Source organism: Loxodonta africana, chromosome 12 (assembly GCF_030014295.1).
Source record: "Loxodonta africana isolate mLoxAfr1 chromosome 12, mLoxAfr1.hap2, whole genome shotgun sequence".
Lineage (NCBI taxonomy): Eukaryota > Metazoa > Chordata > Mammalia > Proboscidea > Elephantidae > Loxodonta > Loxodonta africana.
Genome location: NC_087353.1, coordinates 72,014,181 through 72,036,213, shown reverse-complemented (window position 1 = coordinate 72,036,213; position 22,033 = coordinate 72,014,181). Strand labels below are relative to the sequence as shown.

At 39.1% G+C, this 22,033-nt stretch overlaps 1 protein-coding gene across 2 annotated transcripts in view; it reads right to left on the bottom strand.

The window, feature by feature from the left end:
• Positions 1–12,121, bottom strand: part of RRN3 (RRN3 homolog, RNA polymerase I transcription factor) — a 32,141-nt gene extending 20,020 nt beyond the window's left edge. For both annotated transcript variants that reach the window (XM_003421885.4, XM_023540914.2), the window contains exons 1-9: positions 11,990–12,121; positions 10,433–10,538; positions 9,097–9,153; positions 5,784–5,873; positions 5,556–5,685; positions 5,109–5,168; positions 4,684–4,747; positions 3,901–3,970; positions 435–533 (exon numbers count right to left, since the gene is read on the bottom strand). In XM_003421885.4, the coding sequence (XP_003421933.2) occupies positions 435–533; positions 3,901–3,970; positions 4,684–4,747; positions 5,109–5,168; positions 5,556–5,685; positions 5,784–5,873; positions 9,097–9,153; positions 10,433–10,538; positions 11,990–12,078 (765 nt within the window). In that variant the 5' untranslated portion in view covers positions 12,079–12,121. The remainder of the gene's footprint in view (positions 1–434; positions 534–3,900; positions 3,971–4,683; positions 4,748–5,108; positions 5,169–5,555; positions 5,686–5,783; positions 5,874–9,096; positions 9,154–10,432; positions 10,539–11,989) is intronic.
• Between the last annotated feature and the right edge of the window lie 9,912 nt (positions 12,122–22,033).

Sequence of the window (22,033 nt, the reverse complement as noted above, 5' to 3'; positions counted from 1 at the left end):
CACTTTAGTTCAAACCTTGCAGGGTGGGGGGAAGTTAACTACTTGACGATTATAATTTGCCTTTGTAAAAAAATTCAAAAAAGAAATCCAAATACCGAAAAGGTATAAAAATCTCAACCTCACTCCCTTAGGAATGCCTTCCTGATGCCCAACTACATTAGGTTCACATCTCATAATAACACACGTGTTTCATTCATGGCATTTATAACAAATGCACTTTTTAAAATCTGTGTGACTAATAAATGCCTTTCCCCAAACGTGAGAGATGGAACCGTCATTCACAGGTAAGTGTTCAGGAAATATTGTTGAAAAAACTGAATCCAAGGAGGGTGGAACTGCAGACTTTTTCATCGTTATTGTTGCTTCACATGTGATTATGACAAATACAATCGATAAACGAAATCGAGGAGAAAAGCCGAGTACTCCATACTCACATCCAGCTTGAGTAGCTTTTCAATAACAAGCTCCAGAATTTCGTGCCTCAAGGTTGGAAAATACACACTAATCCTTAGTAAGTTATGAACATAACATTCCTAAAACATCAAACATAAATACATATTTTCAGAGAATGTTTCATAATTATGTAAACAACCATCAATTAAGTCTTTAGTTTCAAATATCTAAATATGAAAAAAAAAAAGACTAGCAATACAGAACCAATGTCTGTAAATCTGGAAAGTGTATGTAAGCAAAATACGAAGACGCAAATCTATATTCAGTACGAATTATAAGTTACCTTCAGTAATGGAATTTGTAATTTGTATACTTTTTTTTATACTTTTATAGTGGTTTATTTTAAATAGTTTTATTGAGATATAATTCACATACCATACAATCCACCCATTTCAAGTATACAACCGAATGGTTTTCAGTATCTTAAAGGTTGTACACCCTACACCATAATCAATTTCAGAACATTTTTATCATCACCTCAAAAAATCTCATATTAATTAGTAGTGCTCTCCATTCCCCTCCAACCCTTGCCCCCAGCCAACCACTATTTGTTTTCTACCTCTATGGATTTGCCTATCCCGGACATTTCATAGAAGTGGAATCATATGACATGTGGTCTTTTGTGACTGGCTTCTTTTACTTAGTACGATGTTTCCCAGGTTCATCCATGTTGAAGCATTGATCAGTAACTCATTCTCTTTTTAAGGCTGAACAATATTCCATTGTATGGATATACCACATTTTGTTTATCCATTTATTAGTTTATGGACATTTGGGTGGTTTCCACTTTTTGACCATTATATAACATATGTGTATAAGTTTTTGTGTGGATCTGTGTTTTCAATTCCCTTGTAGTGGAGGTGCTGGGTCATATGGGAGCTCTATGTTTTGAGAACTGCCGGACTCTTTTCTATAGCATACACACCATTTTACATTCTTATGAGGGTTCTAATTTCCCTACATCCTTGCCAACACTTGTAATTGTCTTTTTTATTATAGCCATCCTACAAGCCAAATCCAGTGGCGTCGAGTCAATTCCAACTCATAGCAACCCCACAGGACAGAGTAGAACTGCCCCATGGAGTTTCCGAGGAGGACCTGGTAGATTCGAACTGCCAACCCTTTGGTTAGCAGCCGTATCACTTAACCACTACGCCACTAGGGTTTCCGAGGGGGTTAAAAATGATGTCTTATTGTGGTTTTGATTTGCATTTCCCTAATAACTAATGAGGAAACCCTGGTGCCGTAGTGGTTAAGAGCTAGGCTGATAACCAAAAGATCTGCAGTTCAAATCTACCAGGTGCTCCTTGGAAACCCTATGGGGCAGTTTTATTCTGACCTACAGGGTTGCCATGAGTTGGAATCGACTCAAAGACAACGGGTTTGTTTTTTTTTTGGGGGGGTAATGATTAATGATGTTGAACATCTTTTCATGTGCTTATTGGCCATTTCTATATCTTCTCTGGAGAAATGTCTATTCAGGTCCTTTACCCACTTAATCGGGTTATTAGCCTTTTTATTAAGTTATGAGTTCTTTACATATTCTAGATATAAGACCCTTAACAGATACATGATTTGCGAATATTTCTCCCATTTGGGTCACTTTCTTGATGGGTGTCCTTTGGAGCACAAGTTTTAATTTTCATGAAATGCAATGTATCTACTTTTCCTTTGGATATTTGTGCTTTAGGTGCTATATGTAAGTACTGTTGCCTAGTCCAAGGTCATGAAAATGTAATCTATGTTTCTTTCTAAGAGTTTTACTTTACATTTAGGTCTTTGCTTCATTTTAATTTTTGTATATGATATGAGGTATGGGTTCTTTGTTTTTTTTGCATGTGGATATCAACTTGTCCCAGTACTATCTATTGAAAAAGACAATTCTTTACCCATTAAATTATCTTGTCCAATTGGTTTCTGTACAGTGATCTTATATCCTGCAATCTTGCTGAACTCATTTATTAGCTCTTTTAGGTTTCTATTTTTTTGTAGTGTCCTTGTTGTTGTTGTTGTTGTTACGTGCCATCGAGTTGGTTCTGACTCACAGCGACCCCATGTACAACAGAATGAAACACTGCCCGGTCCTGCACCATCCTCACAATCGTTATGTTTAAGCCCACTGTTGCAGCCACTGTATCAATCCACCTCATGGAGGATCTTTCTCTTTTTCACTGACCCTCTACTTTACCAAGCATGACGTCGTTTTCTAGGGATTGGTCCCTCCTGATAACATGTCCAAACTACGTGAGATGAAGCCTCGCCGTCCTTGCCCCAAGGAGCATTTGGCTGCACTTCTTCTAAGATAGACCCGTTCGTTCTTCTTCTGTTTTATTGACTATGCACATTCAACTGTGTGGATCCTAACAAATTATGGATAACACTGTGAACGATGGAAATTCCAGAACACTTAACTGTGCTCACGAGGAACCTGTGGAGTCCTCAAGATTTTCTATATATGTAAGATCATGTCCTCCATGAACAGTGGTACTTTAGTTCTTCCTTTCCAACCAGAATGCCTTTTATTTCTTTTTCTTGCCTAACTGCCATGGCTAAAACCTCTAGTGGCAAGAGCACACATCCTTTTGTTAATGTTTTGTTCCCAGTCTTAATGGGAAAGCTTTCAGTCTTTCACCATTAAGTATGATGGTAGCTGTGAATTTTTTCTAGATGTCCTTTATCAGGTTGAGAAAGCTCCCTTCTGAGTGTTTTAGTCATGAAAGGGTAATGAATTTATCAAATGCTTTTTCTGTATCTACTAAGATGCTCATGTGGTTTGTGTCCTTTATTCTATCGCTATGGTATATTACATTAACGGATTTTCAGTGTTAAATCAATCTTGCATTCCTGACTTGGTCATGGTGTATCATTCTTTGTAAATGTTGTTAGATTCAGTTTCCTACCATTTTGTTGAGTTTTTTTGCAACTGTACAATGTATAGTGGTTTTTAATACTCCACTTCGAGTAGAATACCACAAAAACTAGCAAACATATTAATGCCTTATTTTATATACATAATACCTTAAAAATATCTAAACTTAGAAGGAAGCCACTAAAATTATTTAAAACTACACAGATGATCTAAATATTGCACAAAAACTTAAGCAGAATTAATCTACAGAAAGTTCTTTCATGTTCAGATAAGGAATGCTCCTATTTAGTAGTAATATATGAACTACTATCTTCTCATAATTCTTATCTGTTTAAGCATTAAGTCTATAAAAATATTTCTGAAATGGACTCTTCCCTTTACTTGCTCACAGTAGTAAAAGAAAAAGGCAGTATTTCCCAATGAGTTACTTGCTAAGAAAGGAATCTGGGTCAAATTCCTAGTCTTGGGTTTAAAAGCCTCAAAGACAAAACAACTTTTAAGGAAAAGACATAATGTCATCTGAAACTAAATCACATTATACAAATTTTTCTTCACATGTCCCATGAAAGATTTCTTACCAATGTTCTCTCTGATTTTCGAACAAATGGAAACTTTTCTACCAGTATCGGCATAAGAAACCACGGTGTCCTGTGAGAAATCAACCAATCAATGTTAGCTGGACTTTCCAGGAAGATAACATTTCCATTGAAGAGCAAATATGGGTAGATACAAGAAGCAAATGGCAACCCTTACCTCAAGTGATTGGTTCTTAAAATAAACACAAAGCTTCATCAGAAAAAAAATCTATGACTTAGGGGAAAAAATATTTCCAACATTGTATTGGGAAGTATATTAACTTTGATACCAAAAAGCAAACGAAACAGGAAGCTTTCTTCCACCTTAGCTTCCATTTAAAATCTAAACATTTTCCATTACACATACATTATTTTAAAGAAGCGAGAAGCTATCAATTTTTTTAAGTTAATAAATACTAGAAGTCCTCCTGCCCTTTCAAAAGAAACCCACAAACCTGAAAAGTTATTCTTAGAACCCTAATTTTTACTCATATGGCATGACACAAACACACAAAGGACTTTCTCACTGAAACCTTTTGGACATTTTATCTGTCAAATATAAAAGCAAAATTCTAACCACTACATAAAGTTTTGGGGGAAATTTGCATACAAGTTTTGGAAAAAAAATTAAAAGACAATGTGACAGTTCATCAATAGGATATCAAAAAACAGGCATACAACAAGAGTTCTGATGGTATTAACATTTTATCATTTTCTAGTTGACTAGAAAATTTTCTTGAGAATTAAAACAACGTGACTCCAAACAAATATCAAAAGTACACTCACGATGGGACATATCTTGCTATTATTTGCAAGGCTCTGTGACATGTGTCAAAATTTGCAGGAAGATCTATAAGGAGAAGAGTGAGAGTGTGAGCACCAAAACAAAACTTTACAATGAAAAATTATGTACTTGAAACTAAAAATACCTGTTAACTACCACTGAATAGTTTATTGGCAAAATAATAATTTCAAGATTTTGTCTGTAATCAACTGTCAGTGAAGGCTAAACGGACGAATTCTATCAGTACTGCAATTATGGCGACTGACGGCATATTAACGTTATATATAACAAAAGATTCCATCAAAGGTGGCCATTTGTTACAGTCCACTTATTGGAACAGATCCCAGAGCTGCCAGTATACTTTTATCATTCAGGAAGCATGACTAACACAGGAGGCATTCTTTACTCCAACTCTCTTTACACTTACTATCATCTTCGTCATCAGAATCCGAAACATCCACGTCACCTTCCTTAATGATCACTCGGGCTTTGGAGACAAAAAGAAAACATGGTATTCTTCTGTCATTGACCTAAACAACGAACAGCTATATAAAAAAGCTATTTTTTTTCCCCAGAGTCTAAACTTTGTACAATGAGTACATATTAAATTTACAATCTGAAAAAAGGAACAAAGTTCTAAGACTTTGTCAGAAGCTCACTAAAGGTAACTACAACTCACAAAATTCACAACAACAAAGGAATCTAGAGCCCTTCATAGAGACCATTACTGGAAGGAGACATGTACCAGCAACTGCTACCAATATGTACTCTGAACTCTTCCATGGTGGTACAATCTCAAAAGTATGCTGGGAAGGTAGTATTTTTATAAAAGGATGTTTTTAAAAATCAAAGCAAGCAAAGAATAACTACTTACGAGGTACAAAATGAGAAGCAATCATGCTGAGACATGGTCTAAGAAAGACAGTCTGTGCTGATACAAGATTACTAAGAAAAGCCAAGTATTCCTCTACCACATTTTGACTTCTATTCAACCACTGCAATCTCTAGAGTTGGGAGGGAGAGGAAGATAATACAAACATTTTAGTGATACAATACATACTATTTTCAAAATACTAATCCCTGAAATAAATGGTGTACTTACCAATAGGATACTGACAAGCTGCTCAAAGTCTTTTGTCAAGTACATGATAGAAGAGCGGAATTCCAGCAGCCAGTTAATGATCTGGTCATCCTTAAGTTGAACAAAGAAAAGTACATTCAAAATCACAAATCCTTTAAAATAACTGAAGAAAAAAGACCCACCCTGCATCAATCACTTCTATATTAGAAAAAAAAGAAAACCTAGTAACTCCAATATACAGGAAGATTTCATTAAATGCAGTATTTCAGGCCTCATTACTTTTGCTTGCCCTAACAAAGTAATAGCACCTCTTTTGTGAAATGAGTGCCTTTATGTGGTGTTTTGCCTTGGTTCTTTAAAAAAACAGCTTGAGAGATGTTTTTCCCCCTAAGCCCGGAGGCGTTACCTTTGCCCTAGTTTTCTACCCCAGGTTTGTTACTTTTGTCCAGGTTGACTGACATCTCCTGAATAAACTGTATACAACTTGATTGATACTTTCTACCTAGTCCTGGGCTGCAGTCTGCCCTGTGATTGGTCTATTTTACGTACCTTGCAAGGATTGGTTGGTTTACTATGAAAACTGAATGACTTGAGGTCCACTGAGAAGACTGAACAGAGAAAGGCCTGGAGGAGGCCCCACCGCAGAGCTGATGATGATACCAGAAAGCTGCTGCTAGGAAAGGGGTTAGAAGCGCTGAGCAAGCTGCTACACTGGCTATAAGCTGCAACCAGTTAGCATCAAAGAGGCTGACAGCAGGGAGGCCTGCACAGCTGAGGGGGCCTTGCAGGGCAGAGAGAAAGGCCTGCTTGCTTACACGGCTCAGAGGAGCTGAAAGTGCTGTTCTGCACTGAAGAAGGGACGGGTGTGCTCTCTGCTTTAGGGAAGCCTTACAGACCTTGCCTACATACTCCCTAATCCTGATCCCAGGTTATAGCTTGTTACCTCTAAGTTGATCCTGACCCAAGTGACAGCCTGTTACATTTGTCGTATGTGGCCTTTGCAAAAAATGACTGAATGCAGCAGAGAAGTACAGAGTTCCATGGGGGATGGCTGCTGTCAGAAATGGAGAAGTTGGAGAGTGGAAGTATGTCTGACTTCTACCTCATACGAACCAGTTTTGTGCTGCTCCTGATTCTCATCCCTGGGAATCTAGACAAGGTCAGATGCTGGCACCTCAAATGTTAACACTGGGGAAGGTTCAAATGTTTTAAGACTACAAAGGACCAATAAATCCATTACCACAGAATAATTCTGACCCATAGCAACCCTACAGGACACAGTTAGGACCAATCGCTACCTATATTTTCTCCATATTCAAGCTGACCTGCAGGTATGCTGACAATAGTCAGTTAAAAAAAAAAACAAACCTGCTGCCATCGAGTCAATTCCAACTTTAATTGGAAGTCATCAATATAAGAAGGGCTCTTGGTGATGCAACAGTTAAGTGCTCGGCGGCTAATCAAAAGGTTGGTGGTTTGAGCCCACCTAGTGGCTCTGTGAGAGAAAGACCTGGTGATTTGCTTCCATGAAGACTGTTGTGTGCCATCAAGTCGATTCCTACTCATAGCAACTATACAGGACAAAGTAGAACTGCCCCATAGGGGTTCCTAGATTGAAAGCTGATTGCCAGGTCCTTTCTCCGGTGGAACACCTGGTAAGTTTGAACCACTGACTTTTCAGTTAGCACCTGAGTGCTTAAACACTGCACTGCCAGGGCTCCTTCCCATAAGGATTACAATCTAGAAATGCCTATGGGGCAGTGTCACATGGGGTCGCTATGAGTCAAAAATTGATTCAACAACACCTAACAACAATAAAATCCCATTTGTAGTTTTCCTTCAAAAGGAGAATCCGATATTTAAACCAAACGAACCAACTCTGGTTGTTAGAAATACAGGCAGTCCTTCACTCTGCACATTTCTAATACAGGCAGTCCCTGGATTACACACGAGTTTCATTCCTAAGTCTGTCTTTAAGTCAAATTTGTACACAAGTCAGAAGTAAGGAATGCTTAATATCTAACATCAGTTAGTTAAATGTTTATCTTAGTATATAGTATACCTTTCTATGTATAAAAACATTAAACACTTCCAGGAACACTAAAACATCCATAACATAATATAGTAATAATAATAACGTTTTTATGCATGTTGCAAAGTAGCACCTATTTGTTATTACGAACCACTGTATGTACCTCAAATTTTTAATATAATAGGCTTTATGGGGGCTGGTTCATAACTAGAGGTTGTAAGTTTCTAACCCGGGGACTGCCTGTAAACCCAAATTTCAGTCACCATGGTATATTAACTGTAATTGCATAAGATACAAACTTCACTGCTAGCTGTTCAATCCACCACTCACTACATAAGTAACAGATGTACATCATTACAGGGACAAATAACATCACTTCTTTCAAAGTCCAACTACGACTGGTCACTACAAAGTCTTTCCAAGTCCAACTACAATTGTTCACTACACATTATTCAGTTCATACACAGATAACAAAATGTACTCTAGCTGTGTTACTTGTCTCCCAATGATTAATCCATGAGACGTTACAAAAATGTATAATCAAAAAAGGGAGTTGGCCAACAAAGAAAGTAAAGAAATGACATGTAATAAGGCTGCAAGTGAAATACGAATTGACTGTAAATGGAGTTAAAGAAGAAACAGCTGCCCCCACTGCCGCACCAGTTGAGAACTCTGGATATGCAGCCGAAAGAACTCGGTGAAGGTAGACTTACCAACCTGGATATAAAATATACTGTAAAGACTATTCTTTCCAAATTTGGGCAGTGAAGGAAAAAAAGGGAGCCAAAATTTACTGAGTTGTTATTACATGACAGGTATATACTTTCAACTTGTCAACGGTGAACATGCAGTAGTAGCTTCAAAGACAAGTCATTTTTCTTTGTGGTTTTTGTTTTATCTTAGCACTGGAAACTTGAGACTTGCATGCCAGGAGAGAGGAAAAAGATGCGATAAAGAAAGGGATTAAACAAGGGTTTCCCAACCTCAGCACCACTGACATTTGGGCCAGAAAATACTTTGTTGTAGAGGGCTTTCCTGTGTGTTGTAGGATATTCAGCAGCATTCCTGTCATCTACCCACTAAATGCCAGTAACACTTTCCTTTCCCAGCTAGGACAACCACAAGTATCTCCAGGCACTGCCAACTATCCCCTACAGAATAAAACTGCCCCGACTGTGAACCACTGTATAAGAAGGAGCTGAAGAGAGCAAATTCTAGAGGATGAAATGGACCAAAAGTGCAAACTACCGTCTGTACAAAGTGGCAATAACACTGCTAATGACCAAACACAAAATTAATTACCTTTATGTCTGGATCTGACAGCTGGTTCTTCAACAACTCAAAGTCATTTGTTTCACCCTTAACAAGAAGAGAAAAAAATGAGGTTATGTTTGTTTCAGGGCTTTGAACAAGATCCCCAGGTGATTCTTATGTATACACATCCCAAATCACCTGGGGATCCTGTTAAAATGTAGATTCTGATTCAGTATGTCTACAGCAGGGGCTGAACCAAAACGAACTGGTCAAAGCCCTGGTTTGCTCTCGTTTCCTATTAAAGATCAACAGCAGGACTCTTAACCATACCTTAATATCCTCCGAAATTACAAAAGGAATAATATAATTTCCACACATCAATTGAGGATTATAAAATCAAGACTACAAAAGTTTAAAAACTAATGTTAGTGGAGCCAGGCAGCTTGGAAAAAAGGACAACTGAAAAACCATTCACATTTACTTAAGATATATACTTGTGTACTGATATTTGATTATGATAGTTTGTACTCTGAGAATTCTCAAAATGAGAAAAAAAATCACTATATCTCATTCAGGACACCCTGGTGGTATAGTGGTTAAGTGCTATGGCTGCTAGCCAAAAGGTCAGCAGTTCGAATTCACCAGGCACTCCTTGGGAACTCTATGCGGCAGTTCTACTCTGTCCTATAGGGTCGCTATGAGTCAGAACTGACCGACAGCAACGGGTTTTTTTTTTATATCTAATTCAGGGGGAATGAAAATATGATTCACATATATGGCTATAAATTGATATCATGTACACAAATAGATAGTCATCTATATTTTCCCCTCCATCACTGAGATCTAACAGCATTACTTCTAAACAACTGCAAAAACAAATTCCAAAAAAAAAAAAAACACAACAAAAACGTCTTTCTGCAAAGCTGGTTTATTGTTTCAAAGTAATGCTCAGGTAATTCCTTAGGAAGATAAAATGCTCTGATCTAATGGTTTTTTACTCAAGCATAGATAAAAAAAAAAAATGTGTAAATATAACATTTGAAGAGGTGAAACCTCAGCAAAGACTTGTTATTACTCTAATTTTGAGCTGTTATGAAATAGCTTCAAGGCCGATACCAAAAACTCATTTCATTATGCCTATTGATCTTTGGAAACCCTGGTGGCATAGTGGTTAAGTGCTATGGCTGCTAAGCAAAAGCTCAGCAGTTCGAATCCACCAAGCACTCCTTGGAAGCTCTATGGGGTAGTTCTACTCTGTCCTATAGGGCTGCTATAAATTGGAATCAACTCGATGGCAATGGGTTTTTATTGGTCTTTAGTATAAAAGCTGTGGGTGTATTCTGACCCACATAAACCAGTCCTCACACATTATCTCTTCCTTTACCTTTTTGTACTTCAGCAAGACTTCTGTCACAGTTCCACCAAACCGAACTGTTTTTCTTGGGGGAGAATTGAAGAAATCATTCTCTAATGTGAGCGTATCTGAAATCCTGTAGAACAAAGATTATCAAATGATTAATTTCATGACAGAGAATAATAAAAATTATAATAGCCAACATTAACTGAGGTTAAGCCCTGGTGGCGCAGTGGTTAAGAGTTCAGCTGCTAACCAAAAGGTCAGCAGTTCATATCTACCAGCTCTCCTTGGAAACCCTATGGGGCAGTTCTACTTTGTCCTATACGGTAGCTATGAGTCAGAGCTGACTTGATGGCAACGAACATCATTCAATGGGACTACTCCAAAAGCCTAAACAGTCTCCCTGCTTCCCCTCTTGCCCCCAATAATTCATTCTTCACTGAGCAGCCAGACTTGTTTCAGACAGTTAAAACAGACTGTGCCACACTGTTCTCCTGTTGAACTCTCCAATGCCTTATTGCTGCACTTAGAATAAAAATCCAGACTCCTTACTGTGGCCTTCAAGATCCTACATTAATCTGGCCCTTGCCCACCTCTCTGACCTCATCTCTGACCACTTGCTACACTGTGGCCATACTGCTCTTTCTGTTCTTCACACTTGACAAGCTGATTCTCATTTCGCTGGGGCAAACCAGTATCTGTACAAAGTGGTAATAACTTTGTATCTATCAAAAACACTTTTTCTCTTTTTTGTCTTCATTCAAGTTGCCGCTCAAATGTGAGAAAGCCCATCCCCACAAGAATTCTAAAGTGCCCACCCTCTTCCTCCTCCATCACTGTTTTATTTCTTCACAGTACTTAGCACTATCTGATACCATTCTGTTCATTTATTTATTGGTATGTTTACTGCCTTTCTGCCCCAGATTGTAAACTTGTTTCCAGCAGGCACCTTGTCTTTTGATTGACTACTGTCCCCAGTAACTAATGTAGTAAGTATGTGCTCAATAAATATCCTGTGACAGCATGCTAAGTGTTTCACAAACTTCGCCTTATTGAAACAGAGCAGATTAGTGACAAAACATTCATTCCTACCAATGAATCTCAAAGTTAAATCTCAAAATGTTCTAAGTTGGCTGGAAGCTTTACAAGAGCTGAATAAAGACTGTTAAACAAATGTGTCACACCAATTTAAAACAAAAAAAAATATTTTAGGACGTAATTTACCCGCACTGATAGCATTTATCTGATAATCCACATAGCCCAGGGAATTCGTTCCAAATCTAGACTAGGGAAGGTGGAAAGTGACTGATGGCAGTATCCAGGCCAGGGACGCTATGAGGGAGACCAGTGAGGAGAAAGGAGGCCCCCGGAATAGAGAAGGGGCTCATTTATTTTTCCAACGCCCCCTCCCGCCTCCATCAGCCACTTCGGGGGAATAAATCACTCTGGAAGACCTGAGTTGACTCACTGGCCCCTGCTCCCACCCCACTTCATCAGCTTTGCGTCTTTCATATCCGCTGCCCCAACCCCGGGCCTGGGCTTTAGTCCCTAACGCTCAAAAGGAAGGGGGACTTCGACCCTTACCCAGTCCTCGCGGCCCCCAGCGTCTTGACCGCAGAGGCCGAAGCGGCCACATCCCCGGGCAACCGCGTGTGAAGTAGCGGCGCCGCCATTGGCCCGCACAAGCTCCACTGCTGCGCCTCGCGCCGGAAGTCGTCCTGCCTCCAGCTACCGCCTCCGTACCGGAAGCCGCGGGCGCGTAAGCGACAGACTTCAGCCAATGAGGGAGCCCAGGAGAGGAGAGCAAGGCGATGTCGGCGGGCTAGAGCGCCGCCAAGTCTCCCCCTCAGCCCTTCAGCCCCGCCTCCCAGCCGCCCCTCCTAATTTGAGGATTTTGTCTGCCCAGTGAGGCGGGACACGCCGAGGGTGGCCTTAAAAACGGGGGGCAGCGGCTTCTTCTAGCCAAAACCAAAGTAACAAACCCATTGCTGCCCGGTTGATTCACACCCATGGCAACCCCATGTGTTACAGAGTAGAACTGAGGTCACTGGGTTTTCTTGGCTGTAACCTTTACGGAAGCATGTCGCCAGGCCTTTTTTCTGTGGCTCTGCAGGGTGAATTCCAACTGCCTACCTCTGATCCAGCAGAAACAGCTTGCGCCACCCAAGGAGCTCCTTTTAACACTGAGGATCCCAAAGGAAGACGGAGGGCGCCGGGAGGGGCTAAGCAGTCGCTGGGTTCCACTGAGTATTAAAACATTCTTTAGTCAAAGCACTTCTACAAACATGATAATTGAGCATAAATGCGGAAACTGAGGCCCTGTGAGTAACTCAAACCCTCACAGAGAAAAGGGGTGGCCAAGAATGAGAGCCAGGTTGCGTGACCAAGGACCCTGGGCTCTATAACCTCCGCACTATCCTCACAGGCGCCCGAGATAATCTTATCCACAAGGAAACTGAGTCTTGGCAAGTGACTTACTCTAAACTCTCAGAGCTGTGAGTGGTGATGCTGGAATGAGAAATGGGGCAAAGGCAGTTTCCAAGAGGTGTTAACCTTTGAACTTGAAGTTTTAAAGGAGGAACAGTAGCTAGCCAACCTAACAAAGCAGCTGAGTGGTGGTCGTGGAAGTGGTTAAGTGCTTGACTACTAGCCACAAAGGTTGGCGGTTTGAACTCAGACCTACCCAGAGGCTCCTGGAAAGAAAGGCCTGGTGATCTGCTTCTGAAAGGTCGCAGCCTCGAAAGCCCTAAGGAGCTATTCTGCACACATGGGGTGGTCCTGAGTCAGAATGGACTAGATGGCAACTAACAACAGAGAACAGTAGGTGCCAAAGCATGGAGGGGAGGAGGCAAAGGTAAAGGAGGGACTGTCCCTCCCCTCAATACTAAGGGGGGGTTACAGCTAATATAATTGTTAGGTATAAAGGGCAATTCTGTTTTGCAACAGTGTAAAATAGTAACTGTCTTTCTGCTGTCTCTATTCAGTCCCACCACCATTTCTTCCCTCACTGCTTCAGAGTTTCTGGGGAATGTTGGGCAGAAGTCAACAACGTCCGAAGAGCAGAGGAAGTCATTGTGCCCTAGTTGGCAAGGATGCTTCAAGACAGCTGTTTAAGTGGGAATTTCTTCCTTTCCTCCTCCAAAGGAAAAGAAAAAAAAGCTGTTTTAATCACAGTTCATCAGTACTCTCATACACTGAGTGGAAGAGTAACTTTGTACTGTCAAGCAATTTGACAAATACTTTATTCTTTCGTTTTAAAAAAGTTGATATGTACAAAAGAATATGTTAATATAAACTACAAAACATAATAAATGAACACCTGTGAAAGTACCACCCAATTTAAGAAACAGACCGTTAACCTAAATGATTGAAACTTCCTGTGTGCTCCTTCCAGGCCCCACCTTCTCCCTGCTTTCCTCCCAAAGGTCATCACTATCCTGATTTTTTAAAATTATACTTTGTTTTATTCCTAAACCACAAAATTAAACAATGTTTAGTTTTATAAAATTGAAAAATTTTATACAATTATTTCCAAGGTGTATCACACTGCTGCTTGCTTATTTCAATCAACAATATGCTTCTAAAATCCATCCCTGTTGTATATAGTTGTGGTTTATTTTCTCTGGCCTATTCAAAAAACCAAATCCATTGCCAACCCGTTGATTCCCATTCCATTATATGAATTACAATTTATTTATCCACTCTATCACTAGACATTCATAGTTTCTTTTTTTTTTAATTTGTGCTATCCTGTACGTTACTGCTATGAGTATTCCTGTATAGTTGTCTGATGCACATGCGTAAGCATTTTTCTAGGGCAGGGTTGTTGGTTTGGAAAGAGACAAAGAGCTTCCAGCAGTATCTTCTTCTCCTTAAGCTTGAGCACAGCTCCTTCCTTATTCTCCTAAAGCTCAGCTAAGACCAGGCTTCCATGTTTAACATAAAATTTAAATGGAAGCCTGAGAATAATACAAGAAAAAAACTTAAAACCAAATAGTATAATTCATTATTTGGGTTCTTTGACATGCTCCTTCACTGGGGAATCACTACTTAGTCCCCTTGGACATGGGCCAACCCATCTTCCCAGGATAAAAGTCTCCTTCATCCAGTCTTGCCTTCCCTAGAGCCCTATCTTCCCTTGTCTCCAGCCCTAATCAGAAAAAATAAAGAGACCTCTCTCCTCTCACCTCCCCCCCCAAAAAGATGCAGCCTTGGCCAATGTAGCCACCCTTTTATATCACTGTGCATCACGGTTGTTCCTAATTGTTCCGAGCTTCTTCATTCCAGAATGAATTTTTGCTTTACTTTCATATACCCAGAAGACCGATTAAACTGCTTTTTTTTTAAAAGAGCAGTCGTGCCCTAGAGATGAATTCTGCAACCATCCCTAGAGCAATATATAATACTGTTGGTTAAACCTCTTGGCTAGCAGTAACAGAAACTAACTGGAGTTAGCTTAAGCATAAAAGTGTATACGAAGTTGTCTGTTTATTTGGTACAATGAAGTATATTAATTCATATAATGGGGAAAGAAGAAATTATCACTAACAGGATTACTTAAAAAAATTTTTTTTATTTGGAATTGGTTGATTTGCTTATAGAATTTCACCCTTTAGAGCCTAGAGTCACATGGAGCAGGATTCAAATTCCAGCTTTTTCATTTACTCTGTGACTTTGGGCAACTACTTTAAATTCTCAGAACCGGTTTCCTTACCTATAAAATGAGAATAGTAATTTACTTTTTGAGCTATTTTAGAGCTCAAGTTCGAATTTCTAAGAAGATGCTTTTTGTTTGTTTTTTAAGGAGGCTGTTTATAATGCAGAACCCTGGTGGCACAGTGGTTAAGAACTTGGCTGCTAACCAAAATGTCAGCAGTTTGAATCTACCAGCTACTCCTTGGAAACCCCATGGGGCAGTTCTACTCTGTCCTATAGGGTTGCTATGAGTAGGAATCAACTCAACAGCAACAGGTTTGGTTTGAGTTTGATATTTATAATGCAGTGAAATGATAATTACAGTGATTTGATGGAAAGAGGACTCACACTCAGGGCTGTCCAGCCTCTGCCACTAACTAGCTATGTGATCTTAGGCAGTCTGCTTAGGATTTTTGTTAGTTTCCTTGGGGGAGGGACTGGACTAAATGACCACTGGGTTTCTTAAGATCAAAGGTTAATCATTAACAGCTGACCAAGGTCCATATTTATTATTGCATAAAAAATTATTAAATTGGTTTCTGTTTACAGTGATGGAAAAACCTGCATTGATTAAGGGTAGGGTTGCACAGCCAATTAATGTAATTGATTCCAATTAGTTGTATACCTGTAAAAAGTTGAATTGGCAAAAAAAGGAAAAAAATTAAATTGGAAATAACCAAATTGTCCATCAATAACAGGCTAAATTAACTATGATATATCCACTCAATAGAATATTATATATTCATAAAAAAATAAGCGCTTTCATTCCCAAAATGGAAAGATCTCCAAGATGTATTAAGTGAAAAAGCAAGCTGCTTAACAATATGTGAACACTGGAATATATACTTTTACAATATACATGTGTATGTGTGTTTATGAGAAAAGATTTAGAAGCAACTAACAAAATTTAATGTCTGTCAGTAGGAGAATGGTGCTGGGGATTTGGAGTGGCAGGGGATTTACTATATACCATTTTATGCTTTTTGAGTTATATCACATAGAAATGAGGAGCCCTGGTGGTACAGTGGTTAAAGTGCTTGGCTGATAACCCAAAGGTCAGCGGTTCAAACCTCCCAGCTGCTCTGCAGGAGAAAGATGTGGCAGTCTACTTCTGTAAAGATTTACAGCCTTAGAAACTCTATGGGGCAGTTCAACTCTGTCCTATAGGTCACTATGAGTTGGAACTGACTCGACAGCAGTGGGTTTGGTTTTGGGGAATATAGAGATGTATTACCCTACTCAAAGAACTAAAATTTAAAAAATTGTCCATTCTATAAAAGCATTTTAAAATCTGGAAAAAAAAATCAGGAAAGTTTAATGTCTTAAAAATACGTAAACATGTATATTCATTAAGAAGATCAAAGTGACTTTTATTTTTCTTTCAAGGTGACCATCTTCTGCTCCTAGGCATATTGTAGGTACTGCCGGAGGTTCATTAATTACAGTTCTTAAGAACCACCTCTATTTACCCAAGATAAAATCCAATCTTTTTTTTTTTAATAATATTTTATTGTTTTTGGTGAAGGTTTACACATGAGTTTAGGTTCCTATTTACAATTTCTACAGAAAGTTGTTCAGTGACATTGGTTACATTCTTCACAATGCGTGAACATTCTCAGTATTTTCATTCTGCTTGTTCTGTTTCCATTAGTCAAGTTTCCCTGCATCCTTACATTCTCATTTTTGTTTTAAAATAATTGATGACCATTTGGTCTCATAAAGGTGATCTTTTTAAAGGAGCACAGTACTTACAGGTAATACTGATTATTTTTTGAGCCAATTTGTTATTTAGCTACAAGGTGACCTCAAGGGTTAGTTTCGGATCAAGGTTTGAAAAGTATCTCAGGGAAATAGTCTTAGGGAGACCTCCAGTCTCAACCAGTCTAGTAGGTCTGTGTTTTGTTTGTTTGTTTTGGGAATCTGAGGTTCTGTTCCACATTTTTCTCCCATCCTATCAGGGTTCATCTATTTTGGTCCTGATTAGAACAGTCAGTACTGGTAACCAGGCACCATCTAGTTCTAGTATCAGAATAGATGAGGCCGTGGTTCATGTAGACTATTTGTCCTAGTTTCTTATTTGAGTCTTTGGCTTTCTTCTTTTTCTGTTACTCCAAATGAGTAGAGACTAATAGTTGTACCTTGGATGGCAATAAAATTCAATCTTACTAGTACTGATTAGTTATTGCAAGAAAAAAGGCTTTTCTGCAGGTTCCCTCAATCACACACACACATACAACTCTCTGCAGTGTCCTCTGCACTATCTAGTAGTGTTCTGTAGTACCTTAAAGTTGATTTTTCTCGAAGTTCCTAACTGTAGTTCTTGAGTTATTAAAACAACTGCCCTTACCTGGTGCATTTTATATGTTGCATATATTTATTACTTATAAAGAAATTTATAAATGACATATGGTTTATGAGTTCTGGTTTAATTCAGTTATTTTTTTTCAAACATCTATAGTCTTCCAGCTAGAGTTAATTTTGAAAATTATAATAGAAAATCTAAAGCATAAAGAGAGAAAGGGGAAGGAATATAATAACAGCTAAAATTTATAGAAGTTTCCACCCAGAGTATTGTACCACCTAAAAAACTATTCGGCCTATAACTAGAAATTACAAAAGAAAATGATACATATAAGAACATTCTTCCATAAATAATCCACTGACATAAACAAAGAACATAAAGAACATAAATTTTATTTGATTATCATTAAAATATGCAATCAAATCAGATTTTAAATCCTTAGGGAAAAATGAAACTCAGATGTTGCTTAAGTCAAATGAGCATATAAATACAAATTGTTGCCTATTTTAATGCATTCATTGTGTCAACTCTTTCTGACCAGAACTCATGAGTTTACAAAGCATCCTTATATACAGGGAGCTGCATTTTCAATGTCCATTTCTGTGGGAATTTTATTACATACATCTTCACCTAGAGTACATGAGATATTATTTTCCATTTGGAATGCTTTCGTATCTATTTAAAAGTCAACCTATTTTACAACAAAGTTCATTTGGAATAGTGTAGTTCATTTTGGCTTAAAATTCTGGCAATAAATAACTTCCTTCGAAGCTGGAAAAACTGTCCCCAACACTGAAACATGTATATTTGGAAGAGGCAGTCTAGCCCTTTATGACCCAATAAATTAAAAAACATTTTTTTGTTGTTGTTGGTATCATGTTTTTTCATCAATGGAATGCATGCTGTATCATTGAGTGTGTCTGAATTTTTGATAGGTAGTATGAACTTTGGGAACTACTATGTGGGACACATAGTCCTATGAACATATGAACATGCAAGGTGTATGTCACTGCACATAAGCCTGAGAAACAAAAGATCTAAGTGGGACTTATATGACCCAGTGGTCTTTCAGCATGCTGTAACACATGATTACACTTTATGCTCCCTGAAAGTAAGTTATTCCATTGAATATTTCCTATCATGAAAATAGCACCTTCCCAATAACATTCAGGAAGCACTAGGTATACTTACAAGGCTTATCTTGCTGTGAGGAAGGTAAAAGAGACAAAAGCTTTACACAAGCACTCCTCTGGGATGCACCCCCCCACACACTATCCTCTCAGCACAGCAACTTGGCACCAATGAACTTCCTTCAGTTTTAGGCTGTTATTCAAGGCTCTGCCCCAACACCAGCATGTACTATTGGTGAAATTTGAGCATCCCAATAAGTCTCAGAGGCCAAAAATACATGTCCTGCTAGTCATGAAAGGGCTAGTAAGTCTGCTGGTCTCAGCTAGGTCAGGACTCCAGATAGAGGTTTCCAGATTGTTATGGATTGAATTGTGTCCCCCCAAAACATGTGTTGGAAATCTTAACTCCTATACATGGGAATGGGTTTTCTTTGTTATGTTAAAGAAGCCCTATTAGTGTAGGGTGTGTCTTTTGAGATACAAAACAGCACAAAGATGTATCTTTTGAGATGTAAGAAGAGGAGATTGAGTAAACAGAGATGGGGGAAGATACATGCCAGGTAACATGAGCTCTCCAAGGAAACAGGAAACAGAAGCTGAAAGAGAAAAAGACTTTCCCCCAGAGTCAACGCAGAGAGAAAGCCTTTCCCCAGAGCTGGGGCCCTCAATTCAGACTTCTAGCCTCCTAAACTGTTAGATAATAAATTTCTGTTTGTTAAAGCCACCCACTTGTGGTATTTCTATTACAGCAGTACTAGACAAAAAACACAGATTAAGTATTTGTGCTTTTACAAAGGTGGCAATTATATCTGTAGAAACATTGGTGAGACCTGGGGGAAATTTTTTTTTTTTTTTAATTTGAGATGATAAACATAATAATCTGGAGTGGAACAAGAAAATCAAAGAGTTGCTGATTCTCATTCTTTCTCTGGGTAAAGCTTTAAATAGAGAACGAACCCACGGATTGATCTGGAGTAGCACAGCTCAAGTTACAATTAACAGATTTAAGAAAAAGTCTCCTTAATACAGTCTGAAATTGATTGAACGTGCATTCAAGATGCATTGATAATTACTGGTTATTTTAATGCGAAAGTTGGAAACAAAGAAGAAGGATCAGTAGTTGGAAAATATGGCCTTGGTGGTAGAAACAATGCCCGAGATCGAATATAGAATTTTGCAAGACCAACGACTTCTTCATTGCAAATACCTTCTTTCACCAACATAAACGGCGACTGTACACATGGACCTCGCCAGACGGAACACACAGAAATCAGATTGACTACATCTGTGGAAAGAGACGATGGAAAAGCTCAATATCATCAGTCAGAACAAGGCCAGGGGCCGACTGTGGAACAGACCATCAATTAATTGCTCATACGCAAGTCCAAGCTGAAACTGAAGAAAATCAGAGCAAGTCCACGAGAGCTAAAATATTGAAACAGGCTGCTCAGCCATATTGAAAACCCCAATCAACACCCCTTCCCCCCCCCCTTTGTCTTGCTAACCACAAGCTTGTTTAGAGCAGGAAGTCGCAGCAGGTAGTGGCTCCGTCCACTGACTAGCCCTAGTTACACCTTGAAGCATGCACAGATTGAAATCACATCCTTCAACTGACCGCCCCCTACCCCCCGCACACTCCCAAATATAGGAATGGGAGGGCTAAAAGCAGAAAATTCTGGGTACCAAGTCCAACCCCATGACGCCATTGGAAACAAAAAGTTCCCCAGCCCCCTTAGTCAGGGAGCACGTGGGCCTTAAGGTCACTAGACCCCAGGCGCTCCTTGTATGTGCAGACAATAAACTTGCCACTTTCTGTTTCCGTTGCAATCAGTGTCCGTCTTATTTCAATCAGCTAATAAGACAGGACAAGACCCCGAGTGGCGTTTGGTTACAATATGACCTTGAGTATATCCCACCTGAATTTAGAGACCATCTCAAGAATAGATTTGATGCATTGACTACTGGTGACCGAAGACCAGACGAGTTGTGGAATGACATCAAGGACATCATACATGAAGAAAGCAAGAGGTCATTGAAAAGACAGGAAAGAAAGAAAAGACCAAGATGTATATCGGAGGAGACTCTGAAACTTGCTCTCGAACATCGAGCAGCTAAAGCAAAAGGAAGAATTGATGAAGTAAAAGAACTGAACAGAAGATTTCAAAGGGCCTCTCGAGAAGACAAAGTAAAGTATTTTAATAAAATGTGGAAAGAGCTGGAAATGGAAAACTGAAAGGGAAGAACATGCTCAGCATTTCTCAAGCTGAAAGAACTGAAGAAAAAATTCAAGCCTCGAGTTGCAATAGTGAAGGATTCCATGGGGAAAATATTAAATGATGCAGGAAGCATCAAAAGAAGATGGAAGGAATACACAGAGTCATTATACCTAAAAGAATTAGTTGATGTTCAACCATTTCAAGAGGTGGCATATGATCAGGAACCAATGGTACTGAAGGAAGAAGTCCAAGCTGCTCTGAAGGCATTGGCGAAAAATAAGGGTCCAGGAACTGATGGAATGTCAATTGACATGTTTCAACAAACGGATGCAGTGCTGGAGGTGCTCACCCGTCTATGCCAAGAAATATGGAAAACAGCTTCCTGGCCAACTGGATGGAAGAGATCCATATTTATGCCTATTCCCAAGAAAGGTGACCCAACCAAATGTGGAAATTGTAGAACAATATCATTAATATCACACGCAAGCAAAATTTTGCTGAAGATCATTCAAAAACGGTGGCAGCAGTATATTGACAGGGAACTGCCAGAAATTCAGGCTGGTTTCAGAAGAGGACGTGGAACCAGGGATATCATTGCTGATGTCAGATGGATCCTGGCTGAAAGCAGAGAATGACCAGAAGGATGTTTACCTGTGTTTTATTGACTATGCAAAGGCATTCAACTGTGTGGATCATAGCAAGTTATGGATAATGTTGCAAAGAATGAGAATTCTAGAACATTTAATTGTGCTCATGAGGAACCTTTACATAGATCAAGAAGCAGTTGTTTGGACAGAACATGGGGATATTGCATGGTTTAAAGTCAGGAAAGATGTGTGCCAGGGTTGTATTCTTTCACCATACCTATTCAATCTGTATGCTGAGCAAATAATCCGGGAATCTGGACATATAAAGAAAGGAGAACAGGGCATCAGGATTGGAGGAAGACTCATTAATAACCTGCATTATGTAGATGACACAACCTTGCTTGCTGAAAGTGAAAAAGACTTGAAGCACTTACTGATGAAGATCAAAGACCACAGCCTTCAGTATGGATTGCACCTCAACATAAAGAAAACAAAAATCCTCACAACTGGACCAATGAGCAACATCATGATAAACGGAGAAAAGATTGAAGTTGTGAAGGATTTCATTTTACTTGGATCCACAATCAATAGCCATGGAAGCAGCAGTCAGGAAATCAAAAGACGCATTGCATTGGGTAAATCTGCTGCAAAGGACCTCTTTAAAGTGTTGAAGAGCAAAGATGTCACCTTGAAGACTA